We start from the raw sequence: 20,085 nt of genomic DNA, 5'->3' as shown, positions 1-20,085 counted from the left end.
CCTGGGTTAAAGGATCCCAGTGCTGGCAGCAAAGAACAGAAAGCCCATCAGTGGCAGAAAGGGCACTTTGCAAGCTTCCTCCACACCCAGATGACTTCAGGGTCTCAGGGTTTCAGAGGAGGCTTTAGTCAACAGTCCACTGGGGCACAGCTGAGAGGGTCACAGTCCTGTCCACGTGGCCCTCACACCAAGAGCCTCTGCTGGCATGAAGGGGCATGGAAGGGTGAGGACCCAGGGCCTCCCAGAGCCAAGCCAGCCCCTTGCTAAGACCATCCAACCTTCTATTGCAGCACTTCTGTTGAGTGGAGTGCTAGTCCCGCAATTCCAAGAGACATGGATGTTTCTGTATTACCAACCAAGAGGAAATGTCCTTTTTCTAATGTGAGGTTAGAGTATGTACTTGTCTCCTCCAATGCTAACCTCTTCACTAGTCTCATCTTTTTTCCTCCAATCTACAGAAGCTTTCTATTTGGCTTCTCACTTCTCTAAGACAAAGGCACAGGGACAACTGGAGACAGTGAGGAATGAGGCATGACCTCAAGGGGAAAAGAGTGACCAAGTCATTGACCTTAGGAAGAATTATTTTATTATCTAAATAGACTATCTGAGTTCAAACCTCAGATGGCTACCTGATGCCGAGCAAGTCAAGTTGCTTTTTCTGAGTCTCATCATCTGTAAAATAGAGGCAATAATAGAAGCAATCTCAGAAAGCTGTTTTGAGGATCAAATAAAATCCACATGGATAAGGACTTAGAATGGCTCCTGGGAGTAGTCATCTCTCACAAAATGTTAGTACTGGCTCCTCCAAAGCTAAAATAACTATTACACATCACAGTCCAAATGGCATGTTCATGAGTGATCTGCAGACCAAAGGAGAGGATTCGGAAATGAACATTTCTTGTGGCAAATGGATACCATTAAAAGGTCTCAATGCTTTATTTTGTTGCTGTTGCTGTTGTTGTCCAGAACTGTTGCCAGAAGATACCAATGCCAAATACTTCATGAGAACCAATTAATTCAGGACACTTTGTAGGCATTGTCTACAATAGGGTGAGGCTGTCACTTCTGCCGGATGTCATTGCCTTCGTGTCTTTTCAGAAACTTTAAACTCACATTCTAAGTCACTGAGTTTTATATTCGAACTGTTAGAGCATAACAGGTTCATTTCTTTTAACCATTAGGCCCTTCTCCAACCTCAGAACCTGGAACCACCACGCCACCACACATACTATCAGGTGAGCAAATCTATGCCTGGTTCATTTGCTTTGTAGTTGTTCTTGTCTAGAAAATTCCCTTCGAAGCCAAGTAGCAGAGCCTCTGTGTTGCACAAGTGAGGGGCACCATTCTCAGTTGTAACTGGCATCTTCATCAACCTGGAGCATCTGGGAATATGTGCATGTTTGCCCCTGCAGTTGTGCAGCTCATTGGCCCTGCATAGCAGAGTCACTCCAGAGACAGAAGAGTTCACAACCATTCCCATCATGAGTGCACAGAGGGAACTGGAACATAGGGGATCCCCATTTCTCATTCCATCCCCTAGACTTAAACAATTCTTTAAGTCAGAAAAGGAAGAATGCTTAGCTGTGTCTATTGAGAGTGTCTCCCTTCTTCACCCTGATTGGATCTGACTGCCCAGTGACTTCACTTTGAGAAAAACATTTTGTTACATTTTAGACATGTTAATATAGTATTTATTAGCCAACTGGAAAAAAAAAGTTAAGGGTTTTTTTCTTTTCTTCTTCAGTACATCTTATGAACAAGTTTGATGGCTTATTCACTGCTGGACAGTTGAATCACAATTGTTTTCTCTATCTATTCCTTTTATCCTAAAGTTTTAAACCAATCACAATAAGAAGTAGATATTCAAATTTTTTAATTAGACATATATAAAAAGGTAAACTATTTTATTTTGTCTATATCAAACACAATGTCAAGAACAGTATAATGAACTAACTCATGGATACCCACTGCTGTCTTATCAAATCCACATATTTTCAGATACATTTTCAAAGGTAGGAATGTAATACCTAATTGTAAATTTGAGTTAATAATATGCCTTGATGCCCTAATGAAGCATAAATGACTTAGGATACAGAGAGCACAGAAAATTCTGTCAAATATCTAGTTGGAAACCAAAAGTTCTACCTTCCAAGTGGCCACCACATCACCAGGGTCAACCACCCCTGAATTATTACTAAGAAAAAATGCATAATTGGTAGCATGAGCACCCAAAGAGCTAAAGTGTACTAACCTAGGGGGGACCCACAGGTACTAGCACTTCCTCCCACAGTGATGGTGGAGGGCAGGGAGGAGGTGGGAGGAGCCGACCTGATAGGCAGGTCAGGGCCAAACATTCTCCTTGAGCTTATTGTCACAGGTGTCCCTGTCCTGAGAACACGCTCACAGGCCAAGCACTGTCAGCAGCCGTGCCTACCAGGGAGTTGGCTGTGTTTCCCCCAGCAGCCACATCAGCACGTCAGTGGGTGCCTCTTCCTGGCCAAGTGGAGAAAAGGAGCTGTGTGCCAGGCTACAGGCCAGCGTCTTCCCAGACCTGGACAGTCATTAAGTGCTGGTGTTACTCCTGGAATAAAAACTTGCCTCCAGAGGGCAGAGGCAGGACTGGAGACTGCAGATGTTCCTGTGACCTCTAGGCTGTAACAGTTCTCAAACGTTTGCTCCTCTGACACTGGATTTTGTGGTGTCCTAATTACTAAGGAACCCTGTTTGTCTCTGCCAACAGGTTATGGATTGTCTTTAGTGTTAGAGGCAACAGAGGTTGAGGCCCAGCCATCCACACCTGCACCCTCCACAGGTAAGTCTTTGGTGAATAGGGAAGGAATAACATTTCTTCACATACCAAGTATGAGAAGCAGAGATCAGAGGCTTTCAGTGACTGAAACGTCATTTGGTGCCCACAGGAAGCCTAAAAGTTCTGTGTTTCCCCTCTTCTCCCTTCACAGGCATGCAGACATTTGTTTTATAAAGTGAGATGTGGGAAAGGTTCTTTCTTTTCTAGGACCACCTAGAAAATGGTGAACCAGAGATTAGGGCACATGTAGGTCTGACCCCAACCGAGTGTGGCTCTTACTACCTGGCTCCCTTACAGGTGGGCAGACAGTACAATCAAAGCTACCGTACAAAATTGGGAGAACATTCTAGAAAGCCTAATTATATTCAGGTTAAAAATACCAAAATCATCACCAGGAATGGTGCAGTCAGCTGGTGGGTTGTGGCGTCCTTCACAGTTTTCAATGTAAGATTCCTAAGAGCAAAACTTCTGTATTTATTTTTCACAGTAGTAAGGCCAAACCTGTCCTTTCCATTGCCTAAGGCACTGTATCAGCTGCAATCCCAGATCATACTTTCCTCTTTCTTCACCTGGGTGAAGCTGACTGAATATCTGCTCTACCATGAGAAAAAATTCATCCATATTGGCTACATTAAGGCTGATTCCACTATACTTACTTAATCTTCCTAGCCAGGCCTATTTTTGTGTGCATGTGTGTATATACAAGTGCCTGCTTCTGAAATCAATACTATTGTGGCTATTTCTCTACACTAACCTTTTGCCACTCTACTACCTCCTAAAGAACACTACGTATCAGTCTGATGTTACCTCATCTCTTTCCATCCTTGTTTTCAGCCATTTGTTGACTCTGTGGGACCGTAAGCACTTGAGGCTTCAGGGGTTCTTTCTACTATGAAAGTATTAAAACTTATATTTTATGGCGGCATTGATGTAAAGATGAGTGTAATCCAGGTTGGATGGCTGTGTCTTTTCTTCTGAGTGTAAGGGAAATTAAAGCATTTTCTAGGCCCCTACAAGTCACCTGGTGCCACGCTCCGTGACTGCTGAGCCTGATGGCTGTGTTGATCCTGCTCATCTGTGTTTTGCCAAATACAAACACCCCAACTCAAGCTGCTCCTTTCCACTGCCTCATAGACCAGTCCTACCCTGTCATCAGCAGTGATGCCCAGCAGTCATTCTGTTTTTTAGAACAGCACAGTTTTCATGAAGCATCTCTTCAGACTGGTATTTAGCCCCATACATGTTTAGGAAGGATGAATTCTATGTTACTAGATTCCTATATGTGCAAATAAGATGAATTCTAAATAAATTTAGGTGAAATTTTTATCTCCCTGACTTTTAAAGCTTGGCTTATTTTTAAAAGTAGCCCTAGGTTTTTATGTGATGCTACTCTCGTTTCAAAACGCTCTTTCCTTCTTCTTTTTTCCCATCCTCTCTCCTTCCCACTTACTTCCCTCCTTCCTTCCAGCCTTGTTTCTCTCCTCTGTGTCTTTCTCCTTCCTTCCATTCATCAAAATGCTACAAAGAAAGACATTAAAAATTAGGTTGTGCACAAAGACATTTTTTTTTAAACCAACTCCTTTATTTTTTTAAAGATTTATTTATTTATTTAATTTTCCCCTTTCCCTCTTTCACCCAGGTTGTCTGTTCTCTGTGTCTATTTGCTGCATCTTGTTTCTTTGTCCGCTTCTGTTGTTGTCAGCGGCACGGGAATCTGTGTCTCTTTTTGTTGTATCATCTTGTTGTGTCAGCTCTCCGTGTGGGTGGCGCCATTCTTAGGCAGGATATACTTTCTTTTGCGCTGGGCGGCTCTCATTATGGGGAGCACTCCTTGCATGTGGGGCTCCCCTACATAGGGGACATCCCTGCGTGGCACAGCACTCCTTGCGTGCATCAGCTCTGCACGTGGTCCAACTCCACACGGGTCAAGGAGGCCCGGGGTTTGAACCGCGGACCTCCCATGTGGTTGAAGGACGCCCTAACTTGGGCCAAGTCCATTTCCCCATAAAGGCTTACATTGAAACACAGTATTTTTTTGTCCCAAGCTATACTCACTGGGTTGTTCCAGATCTGCAGAAAGTTGAACTGCTCCTTCTCAGAGCCACTGCCAGGTTTTTGTGTTTTCTCCCAAATGCATTTTAATGTTCAAATAATCAGTTTCTCAGCAGTCTGTACTCTTGGGCATGTTACTCAACTGCTTTGGGGCTTAAATGCCTCTCCCATAATATGGGGGTAGTAGTAATAATAATAATGTTTTGCAGTTACATATATGCATGCTATTTTATATATATATATGCTCTAATAGATATATGCTACTATATTCAGCATATAATCTCAGGCTCTGTGAATATTAAATGCGTTAAAATACATCTACTATTAGTGCTCGACCCAAAGAAAGTACTATATAAATGCTAGCTTTTTAATCATCATGGTCCTCATCATGCTCATACTAATATACTGTTTTTGCCTCCAGAAAGAAAAAGCCTGGCTTGAAGACCAGTTAGTGGTTCTCTATCTTTGACTTCTGCTTGTGACTTAGACTTCCTAATGGCATGAAGGGCACCTTACACAAAAGAGCCCCACGAAACAGAGCCAAAAGTCTGGCACTTTCCTGGCCTAGGCTCAGAATTCCATCGGGTCACTTGGGCCACAGTCCATATTGTGAGATAATCACGTGGGCCTTCCTGTGTTTAAAAAGGTGACACAGGGCTTCCACCTTCCGACATAGTTCCAGAAGACTCTAGAAGATTTTCTGGATTTTGATTGATTTTGTAGCTATTGTTATAAAATACCATGTTCCCTATTCCCTTTTTTCTCACTACCTCACACCCATACTCTCAGTGTCCTGTTCCTGCCAACATTCGACTCAGGAGGATTCCCTGGGGTCGTTGCTCACCTCTTGTCAGGATCCATCCCCATCTGCCTCCGCCATCAGGCTACTATTAGTGCTCCACTAGCGTCATTTCCTCACCTTGTCTGCCCTTGAACTTCTTTAAAAAAGCGTGATGAAGTTCCATCTGCTCCTTTCTTTTTTTAAAAATTTATTTATTTATTTTATTTCTCTCCCCTTCCCCCCACCCCAGTTGTCTATTCTCTGTGTCTATTTGCTGTGTGTTCTTCTTTGTCCGCTTCTTGTGTTGTTAGTGGCACGGGAATCTGTGTTTCTTTTTTGTAGCCTCATCTTCGTGTGTGTGGCGCCATTCTTGGACAGGCTGAAATTTGTTTCGCCCTGGGCGGCTCCCCTTACGGGGCGCACTCCTTGCGGGTGGGTCTCCCCTACATGGGGGGCACCCTTGCGTGGCAGGAAACTCCTTGCACGGATCAGCACTGTGTGTGAGCCAGTTCCACACGGGTCAAGGAGGCCCGGGGTTTGAACCGCGGACCTCCAATGTGATAGACGGACGCCTTAACCACTGGGCCAAATCCGCTTCCCTTCATCTGCTCTTTATCTGCTCCCATTCTCTTTGTTCTTCTGGATTAAAGCATTTCAATTCCATTAGGGTCATTTTGGGAAGGAGAGGACATACATGCATGTACCTAACTCGCATTCCAGTTGAAGTCCTAACTCTTCTGGGAATTGCTTTCCCCTTCCCTCTGCCTAACCCCATGGCCAGCCTTAGAAAACTTCTTTAAAATCAAGCCTTTTGTGAGCTCGTCTCCCAAGAAGGGGAAGTTTCTGTTACCTCTGGGACACTAGTTGGGTCCTGATGAAGGCATTCTTCGTGGTTTCCTCTGATGGCATAAGCGTGTACAGTGTTCCCATCCTATCACTGATCATGGTCCCCTGAGGCCTCGACTCTGCCTTAGAGAGCCTAGCACACAAGGAGCATTGAGTGAATACTCCTGGGTTAAAGGATCCTGTGCTGGCAGCAAAGAACAGAAAGGCCATCAGTGGCAGAAAGGCACTTTGCAAGCTTCCTCCACACCCAGATGACTTCAGGGTCAGGGTTTCAGGGTAGGCTCTGGTCAGCACTCCACTGGGGAGTAGTTGAGAGGGTCACAGCCATGTCCATGTGGCTGTCGCACCAAGTGCCTCTGCTGGCATGAAGGGACATGGAAGGGTGAGGACCCAGGGCCTCCAGGGGCCAAGGCAGGCCTTGCTAAGACTATTCAACCTTTGATTCCAGCATTTCTATCGAGTGGAGTGCTAGCCCCGCAATTCCAAGAGACACGGATCTTTCCATCTTACCAGTCAAGAGGAAATGTCCTTTTTCTAATGTGATGTTAGAGTAAGCAGTCGTCTCCTCTAACCCTAATGTCTTCATTAGTCTCAGTCTTTTTTCTTCCAGGCTGCAGTAGCTTTCTATTTTGCTTCTCACTTCTCTAATACAGAGGCAGAGGGTCAACTGGAGATCATGAGGGATGAGGCATGACTTCAAGGGGAAAAGAGTGATCAAGTTCATTACCTTAGAAGGTACTTTTAAAAAGCAAGCCAGCCGACCTGGCTCCAAATGTCAGATGGCTACTGGAGCCTGAAGAAGTCACCTTGGCTTCTTTGGGTCTCTTCATCTGCAAACTAGACACGATAATAGAAGCAATCTCAGAGAGGTGTTGTGAGGATCGAATAAGATCCAGCTTGCAAAGGACTTAAAATGGCTCTAGGGAGTAGTCATCACTCACAAAATGGTAGCACAGGATCCTCCAGGGCTAAAACAACTATTCGATATCACAGTCAAAATGGCATGTTAATGACCCATCTGGAGACAGATGGAGAGGATTCAGAAATAAATATTTATTGCAGCCAATGAATTCCTTTAAAAATTCTCAATCCTTTTTTTTTTTGTCCAAACGTTGTTGCTGGAAGATACCAATACCAAATACTTCATGAGCTATGACTAATTCACAAGACTTAGTAGGTAACCTCTGCACTAGGGTGAGACTGTCACTTCTGTTGGATGTCCTTGCCTTTGAGTCTTTCAGAAACTTTAAACTCACCTTCTGAGTCACTGAGTATTACTTTCGAAATATGAGAGCATAACAGGTTGATTTCTTTTGACCATTAGGCCCTTCTCCAACCTCAGAACCTGGAACAACCACACCATCATACATACTGTCAGGTGAGCAAATCTATGCCTGTTTCATTTGCTCTGTAGTTGTTCTTGTCTTGCAAATCTCCTCCCAAGGCAAGTAGCAGAGCCTCTGTGTTGCACAAGTTAGGGGCACCATTCTCAATTGTAACCGGCATCTTCATCAGCCTGGAGCATCCTGTGAGATGTGCATGCTTGCCCTTGCAGTTGTGAAGCTCATTGGCCCTGCATAGCAGAGTGACTTCAGGGACAGAAGAGTTCACAGCCCTTCCCCATCATGAGTGCACACAGGGGCCTGGAGCAGACGGGATCCGCATTTCTCTTTCCATCCCCTAGACTTAAACAATTCTTCAATTCAGAAAAGGAGGAATGCTTAGTCGTGTCTATTAAGGGTCGTCTCCCTTCTTCACCCTGATTGGATCTGACCGCCCAGTGGCTTCACTTTCAGAAAAACATTTTGTTATGTTTCAGACATGTTAGTAGAGTATTTCTTAGCCAACTGAAAAAAAAGTTAGGCATTTGTTTCTACACTTTATGAACAATTTTGATGTCTTAATCACTGCTGGACTGTCTAATCACAATTTTTTTCTCTATTTATTCTTTTTAATCACAAAGGTTTAAATTGATCACAATAAGAAGTAGCCATTCAATTTTTTGAATTAGACACATGTAAAAAAGTAAAATATACTTTATTTTGTCTATATCAAACACAATGTCAAGAACAGTGTAATGAATGCATGGGTACCCACTGTTGACTTATCAAATCCACATATTTTGAGAAACATTTTCAGAGGAAGTAATATATAACCTGATTGTTAATTTAGGAGTTAATAATATTCCTTAATGCCCCTTTGAAACATCACATGACTTAAGGATACAGAGAGCCCAGAAAAATTCTGTCAAATATCTTTTTTTTTTAATCCCAAATGTGATTTTTTTAAAAATTATTTATTTATTTTTAAAAATTACATTAAAAAAATATGAGGTCCCATTCAACCCCACCGCCCCACCCCCCACTCCCCCCACAGCAACACTCTCTCCCATCATCGTGACACATCCATTGCACCTGGTAAGTACATCTCTGAGCATCACTGCACCCCATAGTCAATGGTCCACATCATAGCCCACACTCTCCCATGTTCCATCCAGTGGGCCCTGGGGAGATCTACAATGTCCCGTAATTGTCCGTGAAGCACCACCCAGGACAGCTCCATGTCCCGAAAACGCCTCCACATCTCATCTCTTCCTCCCATTCCCCAAACCCAGCAGCCACCATGGCTACCCTTCCCACACCCATTCCACATTTTCTCTGTGGACATTGGATTGGTTGTGTCCATTCCACATCTATGTCAAGTGGGGGCTTAGATTCCACATGGGTACTGGATGCACTCCTCCTGCTTTCGGTTGTAGACACTCTAGGCTCCATGGTGTGGTGGTTGACCTTCTTCAACTCAATGTTAGCTGAGTGGGGTAAGTCCAATAAATCAAAGTGTAGGAGCTGAAGTCTGTTGAGGCTCTGGGCCTGGGTGTCATATTATCAGTCCAGAGATTCAAATCCCCTAAATATATCTAAAACCTCAGCACCAACTACAATTCCAATAAAGTAGCATGCAAGTCTTGTGAAAAGAGATCCCCTCTGAGTCCAATTCCATCACGCAGAAACACCAGCTTCTGTCAAATATCTTGTTGGAAACCAAAAGTTCTACCTTTAAAGTGACCACCACATCACCAGGCTCAACCACCCCTGAATTATTACTAAGAGAAAATGCATGATTGGTAGTGTGAGCACCCAAAGAGCTAAAGTGTACTAACCTAGGGGAGGCCCTCAGGTGCTAGCACTTCCTCCCACAGTGATGGTGGAGGGCAGGGAGGAGGTGGGAGGAGCCGACCTGACAGGCAGGTCAGCCCAGCCCTTCTCCTCGGGCTTATTGTCAGAGGTGTCCCTGTCCTGAGTGTGGGGAGGAGTATCCAGCAGTGACACACTCACAGGCCAAGCTCTGTCAGCAGCTGTGCCCACCACGGAGTTGGCTCTGCTTCCCCAGCACCCACAGCAGCTGGGCAGTTGGTGCCTCTTCCTGGGGGAATGGGGAACAGGAGCTGTGTGCCAGGCACCGGGCTGGTGTCTTCCCAGACCTAGAGATCCCTGGGATAAGTTCTTGCCTACAGAGAGCAGATGAGGGAATTGACACTGAAAATTTGACTGTGACCACTACGCTGTGACTGTTTTCAATGTTTGCCCCTCTGACACTGGGTTGAGGGGTGTCCTAATTACTAGGAAAGCCTGTTTATCTCTGCTTGTAGGTGATGGATTATCTGTAGCCATATTCCCAACAGAGCCTGAGTCCCAGCCATCTACCCCTGCACCCTCCACAGGTAAATTTTTGGGAAATAGGGAAAAGTAATGTTTATTGAAGAATGTTGTTCCAACTGACAAACACCCTAAATCCATCTGCTCCTTTGCACTGCCTTCAATAGACCGGTCCTCCCCGATCATCAGCAATGACGCACAGCATTCTCCCTGTTTTTTAGAACAATGCTTTTTCCATGAAGTATCTCTGCAGGATTGTATCTAGCCCCATAAACATTTGAGAAAAGTTGCATTCTTTGTTGCTAGATACCTACATGTGCTCATAAAATAATTCTACGTAATATTAGGTTAAAGTTTTATCTTCCTGACATTAAATGGGAGGCTTCTTTGTAAAAATAGTCCCGGGTTTTCATGTGATGCTCCTCTAGTGTAAAAACGCTCTTTCCTTCCTCTTTTGTCCCTATCTTCCCTCCTTCCCACTTATTTCCCTGCTTCCTTCCATCCCTGTTTCAGTCCTCCATCTCTTTCTCCTTCCTTTCTTTCATCAAAATGTTACAAAAAAGACTTTAAAACTTATGTCATGCACAAAAGCTTGTATTGTAACACAACACTTTTTGCCCCAAGCTCTACTCAGTGCATCATCTATACCGTCAGAAGGTTGAACTGCTCCATCTCAGAGCCACCTCCAGGTTTTTGTGCTTTCGTCTAAATGATTCTTAATGTTCAAATATCAGTTTCCCTGGGCTCTGTGCCCTTGGGCATGTTATTCAACTACTTTATGCCTTAACTTTCTCACCTATAATCTGGGGATAATAATAATAATAATGCTTTGCTGTTATGCATATATGTAATATTATTTATATATATGTTTTAATAGATATCTGCTATTATATAGAGAATATGCTCTAGAACTTTTTAAAGATTAAATTAGTTAATTATGTCTTCTGCTTAGTGCTAGGCACATATTAAGTACTATAAAAGCTAGCTTTATAATCCTCCTCCTCCTCCTCCTCATCATCATCATCAAATATTGTTTTGGCTCCAAAAATAAAAGGCCTGATTTGAAAACCAGTTAATGGTTCTCTATCTTTAACTTCTGCTTGGATTTGGACTTCTTAACTGCTTGGAGGGGCCTTCTGAGCATGAGCTTCCCAGGAACAAAGCCAAGAGCCTGGCAGTTTCCTGGCCTAGGCTCCGAAGTCTTTAGTGCCATGTGGACCACACTCCATTTCTCCTGCTCGTCACAAAGCCCTTCCTGAGTTCAGAGAGAGGGGCAGGGACTCCACCTTCTCACATGGGGTCAGCAAGTTCGTAGAAGACCTGGTGGATTTAGTGTCGATTTTATAGATACCTTTAGAAAATACCATCTACCCTGATCCCCTTCTTTGCTCAGCACCTCACACCCATAATCTTAGTGTCCTGTTCCTCTAAACATTGCGCTCAGGAGGATTCTCTGGGGTCGTTGCTCACCTCTTGTCAGGATCCATCCCCATCTGCCCCCGCCATCAAGATAGCATTTGTGCTCCACTAGCATCATTACCTTCCCTAAGTCTGCCCTCACACTTTTTAAAATAATGTGATGACGTTCTCCATCTGCTCTTGTTTCCTCGCCATTTTCTTTATTCTTGTGGATTAACACATCTCAATTCCTTTAAGGTCATTTTGGGATGAAGAATGCATACATGTGTGTAACCAACTCACCTGTCAGTTGAAGTCTTAACCGTTTTCGTCTTCTGTGAACTTACTCACCCCTTCCCTCTGCCTACCCTCATGGCCAGCCTTACAAAACTTCTTTCAAATCGAGGCTTTTGTGAGCTCATCTCCCCAAGAACAGGAAGTCTCCGTTATCTCCGGGACACTAGTTGGGTCCCTATGAAGGCTCTTCTCGTGATTTCCTCTGACAACATAGGCGTGTATGATGTTCCCATCCTATCACTGATGATGGTCCCCTGAGGCCTCGACTCTGCCTTAGAGAGCCTGGCACAGCAGAAGCCTGGAGTGACTACTCCTGGGTTAAAGGATCCTGTGCTGGCAGCAAAGAACAGAAAGGCCACCAGTGGCAGAAAGGGCACTTTGCAAGCCTCCTCCACACCCAGATGACTTCCGGGTCTTAGAGGTTCACAGGAGCCTCTGGTCAACAGTCCACTGGGGCATGGCTGAGGGAACACAGTCCTGTCCACATGGCCTGCAGGCAAAGATCATCTTCAGGCATAAAGGGTCATGGAAGGGTGAGTAGCCAGGACCTCCAGAAGCCGTGGCAGCCCCTAGCTAGGGGCTTCCTGCCTGCTGCTCCAGCACCTCCAGAGGGTGGGAATGCCAGCCCTGGGGATCTAATTGCTGCAGTATTTTTCTATCTGCCCAACTTAGAGGACATGTCCTATTTCTAACGTGAGGTTAGAGTAGGCACTTGTCTCCTTCAACACTAATCTCTTCGTTCATCTCGGTCTTTCGTCCTCCAGGCTACAGCAGCTCTCTGCTCTCCTTCTAACTTCCCTAAGACAGAGGCACAGCAGCAACCCAAGATTGTGAGGAAGAGGCATGAATTCAAGGGAAAACGAGTGACCTAGTTCATTGCCTTAGAAGGCACTTTTTAAAAGCAAGCCAGACCACCTGGGTTCAGGTGGCTACCTGAGACTGAGGAAATTAACTTGGCTTCTCTGGGTGTCCTCATCTGCAAACTACAGGCAATAATAGAAGCAATCTCAGAGAAGTGTTGTGAGGATCAAATGAGATCCAGCTTGCAAAGAACTTACAATGGCCCCTGGGAGTAGTCATCTCTCACAAAATGTTAGTACTGGTTCCTCCAAACCTAGAACATCTATTCCACATCACAGTCTAAATCGCATGTTCATGACAGATCTGGAGACAGGTGGAGAGGTTTCAGAAATGAATATTTATTGCATTAAAAGGATTCCATTAAAAAATCTCAATCCATTTTTTTCCTTTTTGCTGACTTGTTGCTAGAAGATACTAATACCAAATATTTCATGAACTCCAACTATTTCACAAGACTTTGTGGATATTGCCTGCACTACGCCAAGGCTTTCACTTCTATTGGATGTCATTGCCTTCGTGTCTTTTCAGAAACCTTAAACTCACATTCTGAATTGTTGAGTATTGTATTGGAAATATTAGACCATACCATGTTGATTTCTTTTGACCATTAGGCCCTTCTGCAACCTCAAAGCCTGGTCTTCCCACACCATCATACACACTGTCAGGTGGGTGCAATCTTTGCTAGCATCCTTTGCTTTGTACTGTTTATTGCCTAGAAATACTCATTCTCATCCAAGGGAGCAGAGCCTGTCACCATGCTCAAGAGTCACCATCCTTAGTTGCAATTGGTATCCTCATCAGGCCATTTCATCCTGTGATGTGAAAATGGTTGTCCTGGATTTGTGCAGTTCATTGGCCCTGCCTAGCAGAGTGACTCCAGGGACAGAAGAGTTCACAGCCATTCCCCATCATGAGCACACAGAGGGGCCTGGAGGAGAGGGGATCCCCATTTCTAATTCCAATCCTTAGACTTCAACAATTCGTTAAGTCAGAAAAGGAGGAATACTTAGCCATGTATACTGAGAGTTGTCTCCCTTCTTCACCCTGATTGGATCTGACTGCCCAGTGGCTTCACTTTCAGGAACACATTTTGTTACATTTTGGCATGTTAATATAGTATTTTTTAGCCAACTGGAAAAAAAGTTAGGGGTTTGTTTCTTTTATTCTTCAGTACACTTTATGAACAATTTGATGTCTTAATCACTGCTGGACTGTCGAATAAGAATTTTTTTCTCTCTGTATTTCTTTTTTTTAAAAAAAGATTTATTTATTTATTTATTTCTCTCCCCTTTCCCCTGCACTGCCCCGCCCCAGTTGTCTTCTCTCTGTGTCTATTTGCAGCATCTTCTTCTTTGTCCGCTTCTGTTGTTGTCAGGGGACCAGAATCTGGTTTTTTTTTTGGTTGCTTCATCTTGTGTGTCAGCTGTCCGTGGGTGCAGCGCCATTCCTGGGCAGACTGCATCTTCTTTTACGCTGGGTGGCTCTCCTTACGGGGCACACTCCTTGCCCGTGGGGATCCCCTATGCGGGGGACACCTCTGCGTGGCGCGGCACTCCTTGCGCGCATCAGCACTGCACATGGACCAGCTCCACAAGGGTCAAGGAGGCCTGGTGTTTGAACCCCGGACCTCCCATGTGGTAGATAGAAGCCCTAACCACTGAGCTAAGTCTGCTTCCCTCTACTTATTCCTTTTAATCACAAAGTTTTAAACCTATCACAATAAAAAGTAGATATTCCATTTTTTTGATATAGACACATAGAAAAGTAAAATACACTTTATTTTGTCTATATGAAACACAATGTCCAGAAGAGTATAATGAACTCATGGGTACCCACTGCTGACTTATCAAAATCACATGTTTTGAGGTACATTTTCAAAGGAAGCAATACAATATTTGATTGTGAATTTAGGAGTTAATAATATGCCTTAATGCCGTATTGAAACATCACATGACTTAAGGATACAGAGAGCCCAGGTAATTCTGTCAAATATCTAGTTGGAAACCAAATTTCACCTTCAAAGTGACCACCACATCACCAAGGTCAACCACACCTGAATTTTTACAAAGGAAAAATGCATAATTGGTAGTGTGAGCACCCAAAGAGCTAAAGTGTACTAACCTAGGGGAGGCCCTCAGGTACTAGCACTTCCTCCCACAGTGATGGTGGAGGGCAGGGAGGAGGTGGGAGGAGCCGACCAGGACCCTGACAGGCAGGTCAGCCCAGCCCTTCTCCTCGGGCTTATTGTCAGAGGTGTCCCTGTCCTGAGGGACACACTCACAGGCCAAGCTCTGTCAGCAGCCGTGCCAACCAGGGAGTTGGCTGTGCTTCCCCCAGCACCCAACCAGCAAGTCAATAGGTGCCTCTTCCTGGCCAGGTGGGAACGGGAGCCTTGTGCCAGGCTACAGGCCGGCGTCTTCCCAGACCTGGACACTCATTAAATGCTGATGTTACTCCTGGGATAAATCCTTGCCTCCAGAGGGCAGAGGCAGAACTTGACACTGCAGATTTATCTGTGACCTCTAGGCAGTGACAGTTTTCAAATGTTTGCCCTCTGACGCTGGATTTTGGGTGTACTAATTCCTAAGGAAGCCTGTTTTTCTCTGCCGACAGGTGATTTATTATCTGTAGCCCTAGACCTACCAGAACCTGAGGCCCACCCATCCACACCTGCACCCTCCACAGGTAAGTCTTTGGTAAATAGGGAGGGAATAGCATTTCTTTAAATACCAAATATGATAAGCAGAGATTAGTGTCTTTCAGTAATTGAAACTTCATTTGGTGCCCTCAGGAAGCCTAAAAGGAAAGTGTTTCCCCTCTTCTCCCTCACACCCAAGCACACATTTGTTTTACAAAATGAGACAGAGGAAAGGTTCTTTTTTTTCTAGCACCACCTATAAAATGGTGAACCAAAGATTAGGGCATATGTAGCTCTGACCCCAATCCTGTTTGGCTCTTGCTACCTGGCTTACAGGTGGGCAGATAGCACTGTAAAAGTTCCTTACAAGATTGGGAGAACATTCTGGTAAACCTAATTATATTAAAGTTGAAAAATACCAAAGTCATAACCAGGATTGGTGGAGTCAGCTGGGAGTGTATGGCCTCCTTCACAGGTTTCAATGTAAAATTCCTAAGAGCAAAACTTCTGTATTTATATTGTTCACAAGAATTAGGCCAAACCTGTCCTTTCCATTGCCTAAGGCACTGTATCAGCTGCAATCCGAGATCATACTTTCCTCCTTCTTCACCTGGGTGAAGCTGACTGAATGTCTGCTCTACCACGAGAAAAAACTCATCCATATTGGCTACATTAAGGCTGATTCCACTGCAGTTACTTAATTTTCATAGGCAGGCCTATTTGTGTGGGCATTTGTGTATACAAGTGCCTACTTTTAAAATAAATAAATGTGGCCATTTCTCTACACTGGGCTTTAGCCACTCTGCTACCTCCTAAAGAACACTATGTATCAGTCTGATGCCACCTCATCTCTTTCCATTCTTGGTTTGAGCCACTTGTTGACTCTGTGGGACCCTAAGTACATGAGCCTTCAGGAGTCCTTTCTACTATGAAAAGTTTTAAAACTTGTATTTTATGGCTGCATTGCTGTAAAGATGAGTGTAATCCAGGTTGGATGCCTGTTTCTTTTCTTCTGAGTGTAAGGGAAATTAAAGCATTTTTTGGGCCCCTACAAGTCACCTGGTGCCACACTCCGTGACTGCTGAGCCTGATGGCTGTGTTGGTCCTGCTCATCTGTGCTGTGCCAAATACAAACACCCCAACTCAATCTGCTCCTTTGCACTGCCTCATAGACCAGTCCTACTCTATCATCAGCAGTGATGCCCAGCAGTCATCCCGTTTTTTAGAACAATTCAGTTTTCATGAAGCATCTCTTCAGACTGGTGTTTAGCCCCATACACATTTGGGTAGGATGAGTTTTATGTTAGTAGATTGCTACATGTGGAAATAAGAATAATTCTAAAGAAACTCAGGTGAAATTTTTATCTTCCTGACATTAAAAGGGAGGCTGCTTTGTAATAGAAAGCCCCAGACTTTTACCTGATGCTACTCTAGTGTCTAAATGCTCTTTTTTTTCCTCTTTTTTCCCACCTTCACTCCTTCCTACTTACTTCCCTGCTTCCTTCCATCCTTGTTTCTATCCTCTGTCTCTTTCTCCTTCCTTCCGTTCATCAAAATGTTACACACTAAGACTTTAAAAATTAGGTCCTGCACAAAGGCTTACATTGTAACACAGCATTTTTTTGTCCAAGCAATATTCACTGCATCCTTCTAGATCTCCAGAAGGTTGAACTGCTCCCTCTCAGAGCCACCTCCAGGTTTTGTGTTTTCTCCTAAATGAATTTTAATGTTCAAATATCAGTTTCTCAAGAGTTTGTACTCTTGGGCATGTTACTCAACTGCTTTGGGGCTTAAATGCCTCACCCATCATATGGGGATAATAATAACAATAATAATAATGTATTATAGTTATATATATGCATGCTATTATTTATATCTATGCTCTAATAGATATATGCTACTATATAGAGCATATAATCTCAGGTTTTGTGAATATTAAATGAATTAAAATATGTCTACTATTAGTGCTCAGCTCAAGAAAGTACTATATAAATGCTAGCTTTAGAATAATCATCATCATTCTCCTTATAATGAAATATTGTTTTTGGCTCCAGAAAGAAAAAGCCTGACTTGAAGACCAGTTAGTGGTTCTCTACCTTTGACTTCTGCTTGTGACTTGTTCTTCTTTTTTTTTTTTTCCTCCTGGCTTGATGTGGAAGTGTCATAGTTCTTTTCCACATACCCTCTCATCCTATAGCCAGTGAGCTAGACAGGCTTTCTTTTTTTTTTTTTTTTTCCTAACATTGTTTATTTAGTAAAATATATCTTGAAAAATCCTTTACTGTCAAAAATAGACTCTAAGCAACTGTATTTTCAGACATTAAAGAATATAATCTTTTTAAATAAGCACTACATTTTGACATTTACTTTGCTTCTAATTTACTTGTATAAAAATATAAGCTATAATTCACATTCTTGTATTCAGATTCAGTATTATTTCCTTATAATAAAATACTATTTGTTTAATTGCCTAGACAGGCTTTCTTATGTGGTGATCTCATTTCAAGGTTTCAAGAGAGCAAAACTGGAAGTGACCTCTCTTAAGGCTTAATCTCGAAATTTGCATGAAGTCATTTCCTTCCCATTTTATTGGTCAAAGCAAATCATAAGATCAGCTTAGGTTCAGATGGGTGGATAGATAGACTCTTCTGGATAGGAGTAGAAATTCACATTGTAAAGGGATATATATGCTGGGATGATCGAAATCTGTGGACATTTAATTACCACATCATCCATCTAACTATCTCATGAGCTCTAATTTCTAAATATCCTGAAGTCAGCTGCTTCTCCCACTTTTTCTACTCAGCCCTTCCACCTGTTATTATCTGGTCTATTGTGATAGCTCAGAACAGCTTATCCTGCTTCTACTTTTACTATCTATCTTTCTCCCCACCCCTTCAATCTCAGAACAGCCAGAGTGATCTTTTAAAATGCAAGTCATTTGATATAGCTCCTCCTTTTAAAACCTTTCAATGACATTCCTTTCTTTTAGAATCACATCTAAAGACTGATTCTTGATTCAGGATGCCCTCCACAGTTGAGCTACTGCTTATCTCTCTGACTTCATGTCCTATCACGCTCCTTGTTGATAATGCTCCTGACTAATTCAGCTAAAATGCTTTGAAAAAGGCTCACTTTTTCTATGTTTTGGATTCTTGAACATGTAAATATCCTTTTTTTTTTACAATTTATTTTGAAATAATTCCAAAAATACAGGACATTTGCAAAAATTATACAAACCCTTATAGAACATTTCAACATACCACCACCCAGATACCCAATCCACTAACGTTTAACATTTTGCTCCATTTGCCATATTATTATAACTTTCCATCCATCTATCTATCTATCTGTTTAAGTTATATATATATACATAGAGAGAGAGAGAGAGTAAATACTTGTTTATCTTTGGGTTTTGTTTTGAACATCTGAACCCACACATTAGGCAGAACTGAGTTTAAACTGAGAAGTTTGAGGTATATTTCTTCATTTCTTTAAGCAGACATGACATGAGGTTTCTAGGTTCCAGATCTATTTGTGCCCCCCCCCCCTTTTTACACTGATTTAACTGGAGTTCAGGGTTACACAGAGGCAGCTCTGTGGCCATGTGGACCAACAGCTGGCAGAACTTCTGAATTCCTGAGAAGAGACTCCCATGGGGAGACCGCTGGCATTACAGAAGCCATGCTTATCATTCTAGAAAGAATGAAGAGACACCCTTTTAGTCTACTGACATGGCATTCCAGAGTTACAGCTAATCAAAGTTCACCATTTCAAACAATTCAATACCACCATCTGGAGTCATTTGTGGAGATTTGGACCTGAAGGGAATTGGGAATGAGTGAAGTGGAAAAGGGAGAAAGAAAGAAAGAAGGAAAGAAAGAAGGAAAGAAGGAAGGAAGGAAGGAAAGAAGGAAGGAAGGAAAGAAAGAAAGAAAGAAAGAAAGAAAGAAAGAAAGAAAGAAAGAAAGAAAGAAAGAAAGAAAGAAAGAAAGAAAGAAAGAAAGAAAGAAAGAAAGAAAGAAAGAAAGGAGGGAGGGAGGGAAGGAGGGAGGGAGGGAAGGAAGGAGGGAGGAAGCGAGCTGGGTCGGGGGTCTGCGAGGAGACACTCATCACAACTGACTTGGACTTCTTAATGGTATGGAGGGTACCATCCAAAGAGGAGCGTCCCATGGAACAAAGCCGAAAGTCTGGCACTTTCCTGCCCTAGGCTCAGAACTCTTTCGGGTCACTTGGGCCACCGACCATATCATGAGATAATGACATGGGCCTTCCTATGTTTACAAAGATGAAACAGGGCATCCACCTTCTGACATGGTTCCAGCAGATTCTAGAAGAGCTTCTGGATTTTGTGTTGATTTTGTAGCTATCTTTAGAAAATGCGGTCTGCCCTATTCCCTTTTGCTCAGTACCTCACACCCATAATCTTCGTGTCCTGTTCCTCCAAACATTCAGCTCAGGAGGATTCTCTGGGGTCGTTGCTCACCTCTTGTCAAGATCCATCCCCACCTGCCTCTCCCATCAGGCTAGTATTACTGCTCCACTAGCGTCATATCCGCACCATATCTGTCCTCCAACTTCTTAAAAAGAATGTGATAATGTTCCATCTGCTCTTTATCTGCTCCCATTCTCTTTGTTCTTGTGGATTACAGCATCTCAATTCCATTAGGGTCATCTTGGGAAGGAGAGGACATACATGCGTGTAACAAACTCACATTCCAGTAGAAGTCCAAACACTCCTGGGAAT

At 43.3% G+C, this 20,085-nt stretch overlaps 1 protein-coding gene across 1 annotated transcript in view; it reads left to right on the top strand.

The window, feature by feature from the left end:
• The window catches only part of LOC139439079 (soluble scavenger receptor cysteine-rich domain-containing protein SSC5D-like), a 127,321-nt gene that overhangs the window by 43,821 nt on the left and 63,415 nt on the right, over positions 1-20,085 (top strand). Inside the window, exons 13-18 of the mRNA XM_071215543.1 lie at positions 1,182-1,235; positions 2,741-2,812; positions 7,813-7,866; positions 10,138-10,209; positions 13,312-13,365; positions 15,314-15,385. Of these exons, the coding sequence (XP_071071644.1) occupies positions 1,182-1,235; positions 2,741-2,812; positions 7,813-7,866; positions 10,138-10,209; positions 13,312-13,365; positions 15,314-15,385 (378 nt within the window). The remainder of the gene's footprint in view (positions 1-1,181; positions 1,236-2,740; positions 2,813-7,812; positions 7,867-10,137; positions 10,210-13,311; positions 13,366-15,313; positions 15,386-20,085) is intronic.

Source organism: Dasypus novemcinctus, chromosome 6 (assembly GCF_030445035.2).
Source record: "Dasypus novemcinctus isolate mDasNov1 chromosome 6, mDasNov1.1.hap2, whole genome shotgun sequence".
Taxonomy (NCBI): Eukaryota; Metazoa; Chordata; class Mammalia; order Cingulata; family Dasypodidae; genus Dasypus; species Dasypus novemcinctus.
Note: the sequence above shows the minus strand (reverse complement) of the source record. Positions and strands in the feature narration are given on the sequence as shown.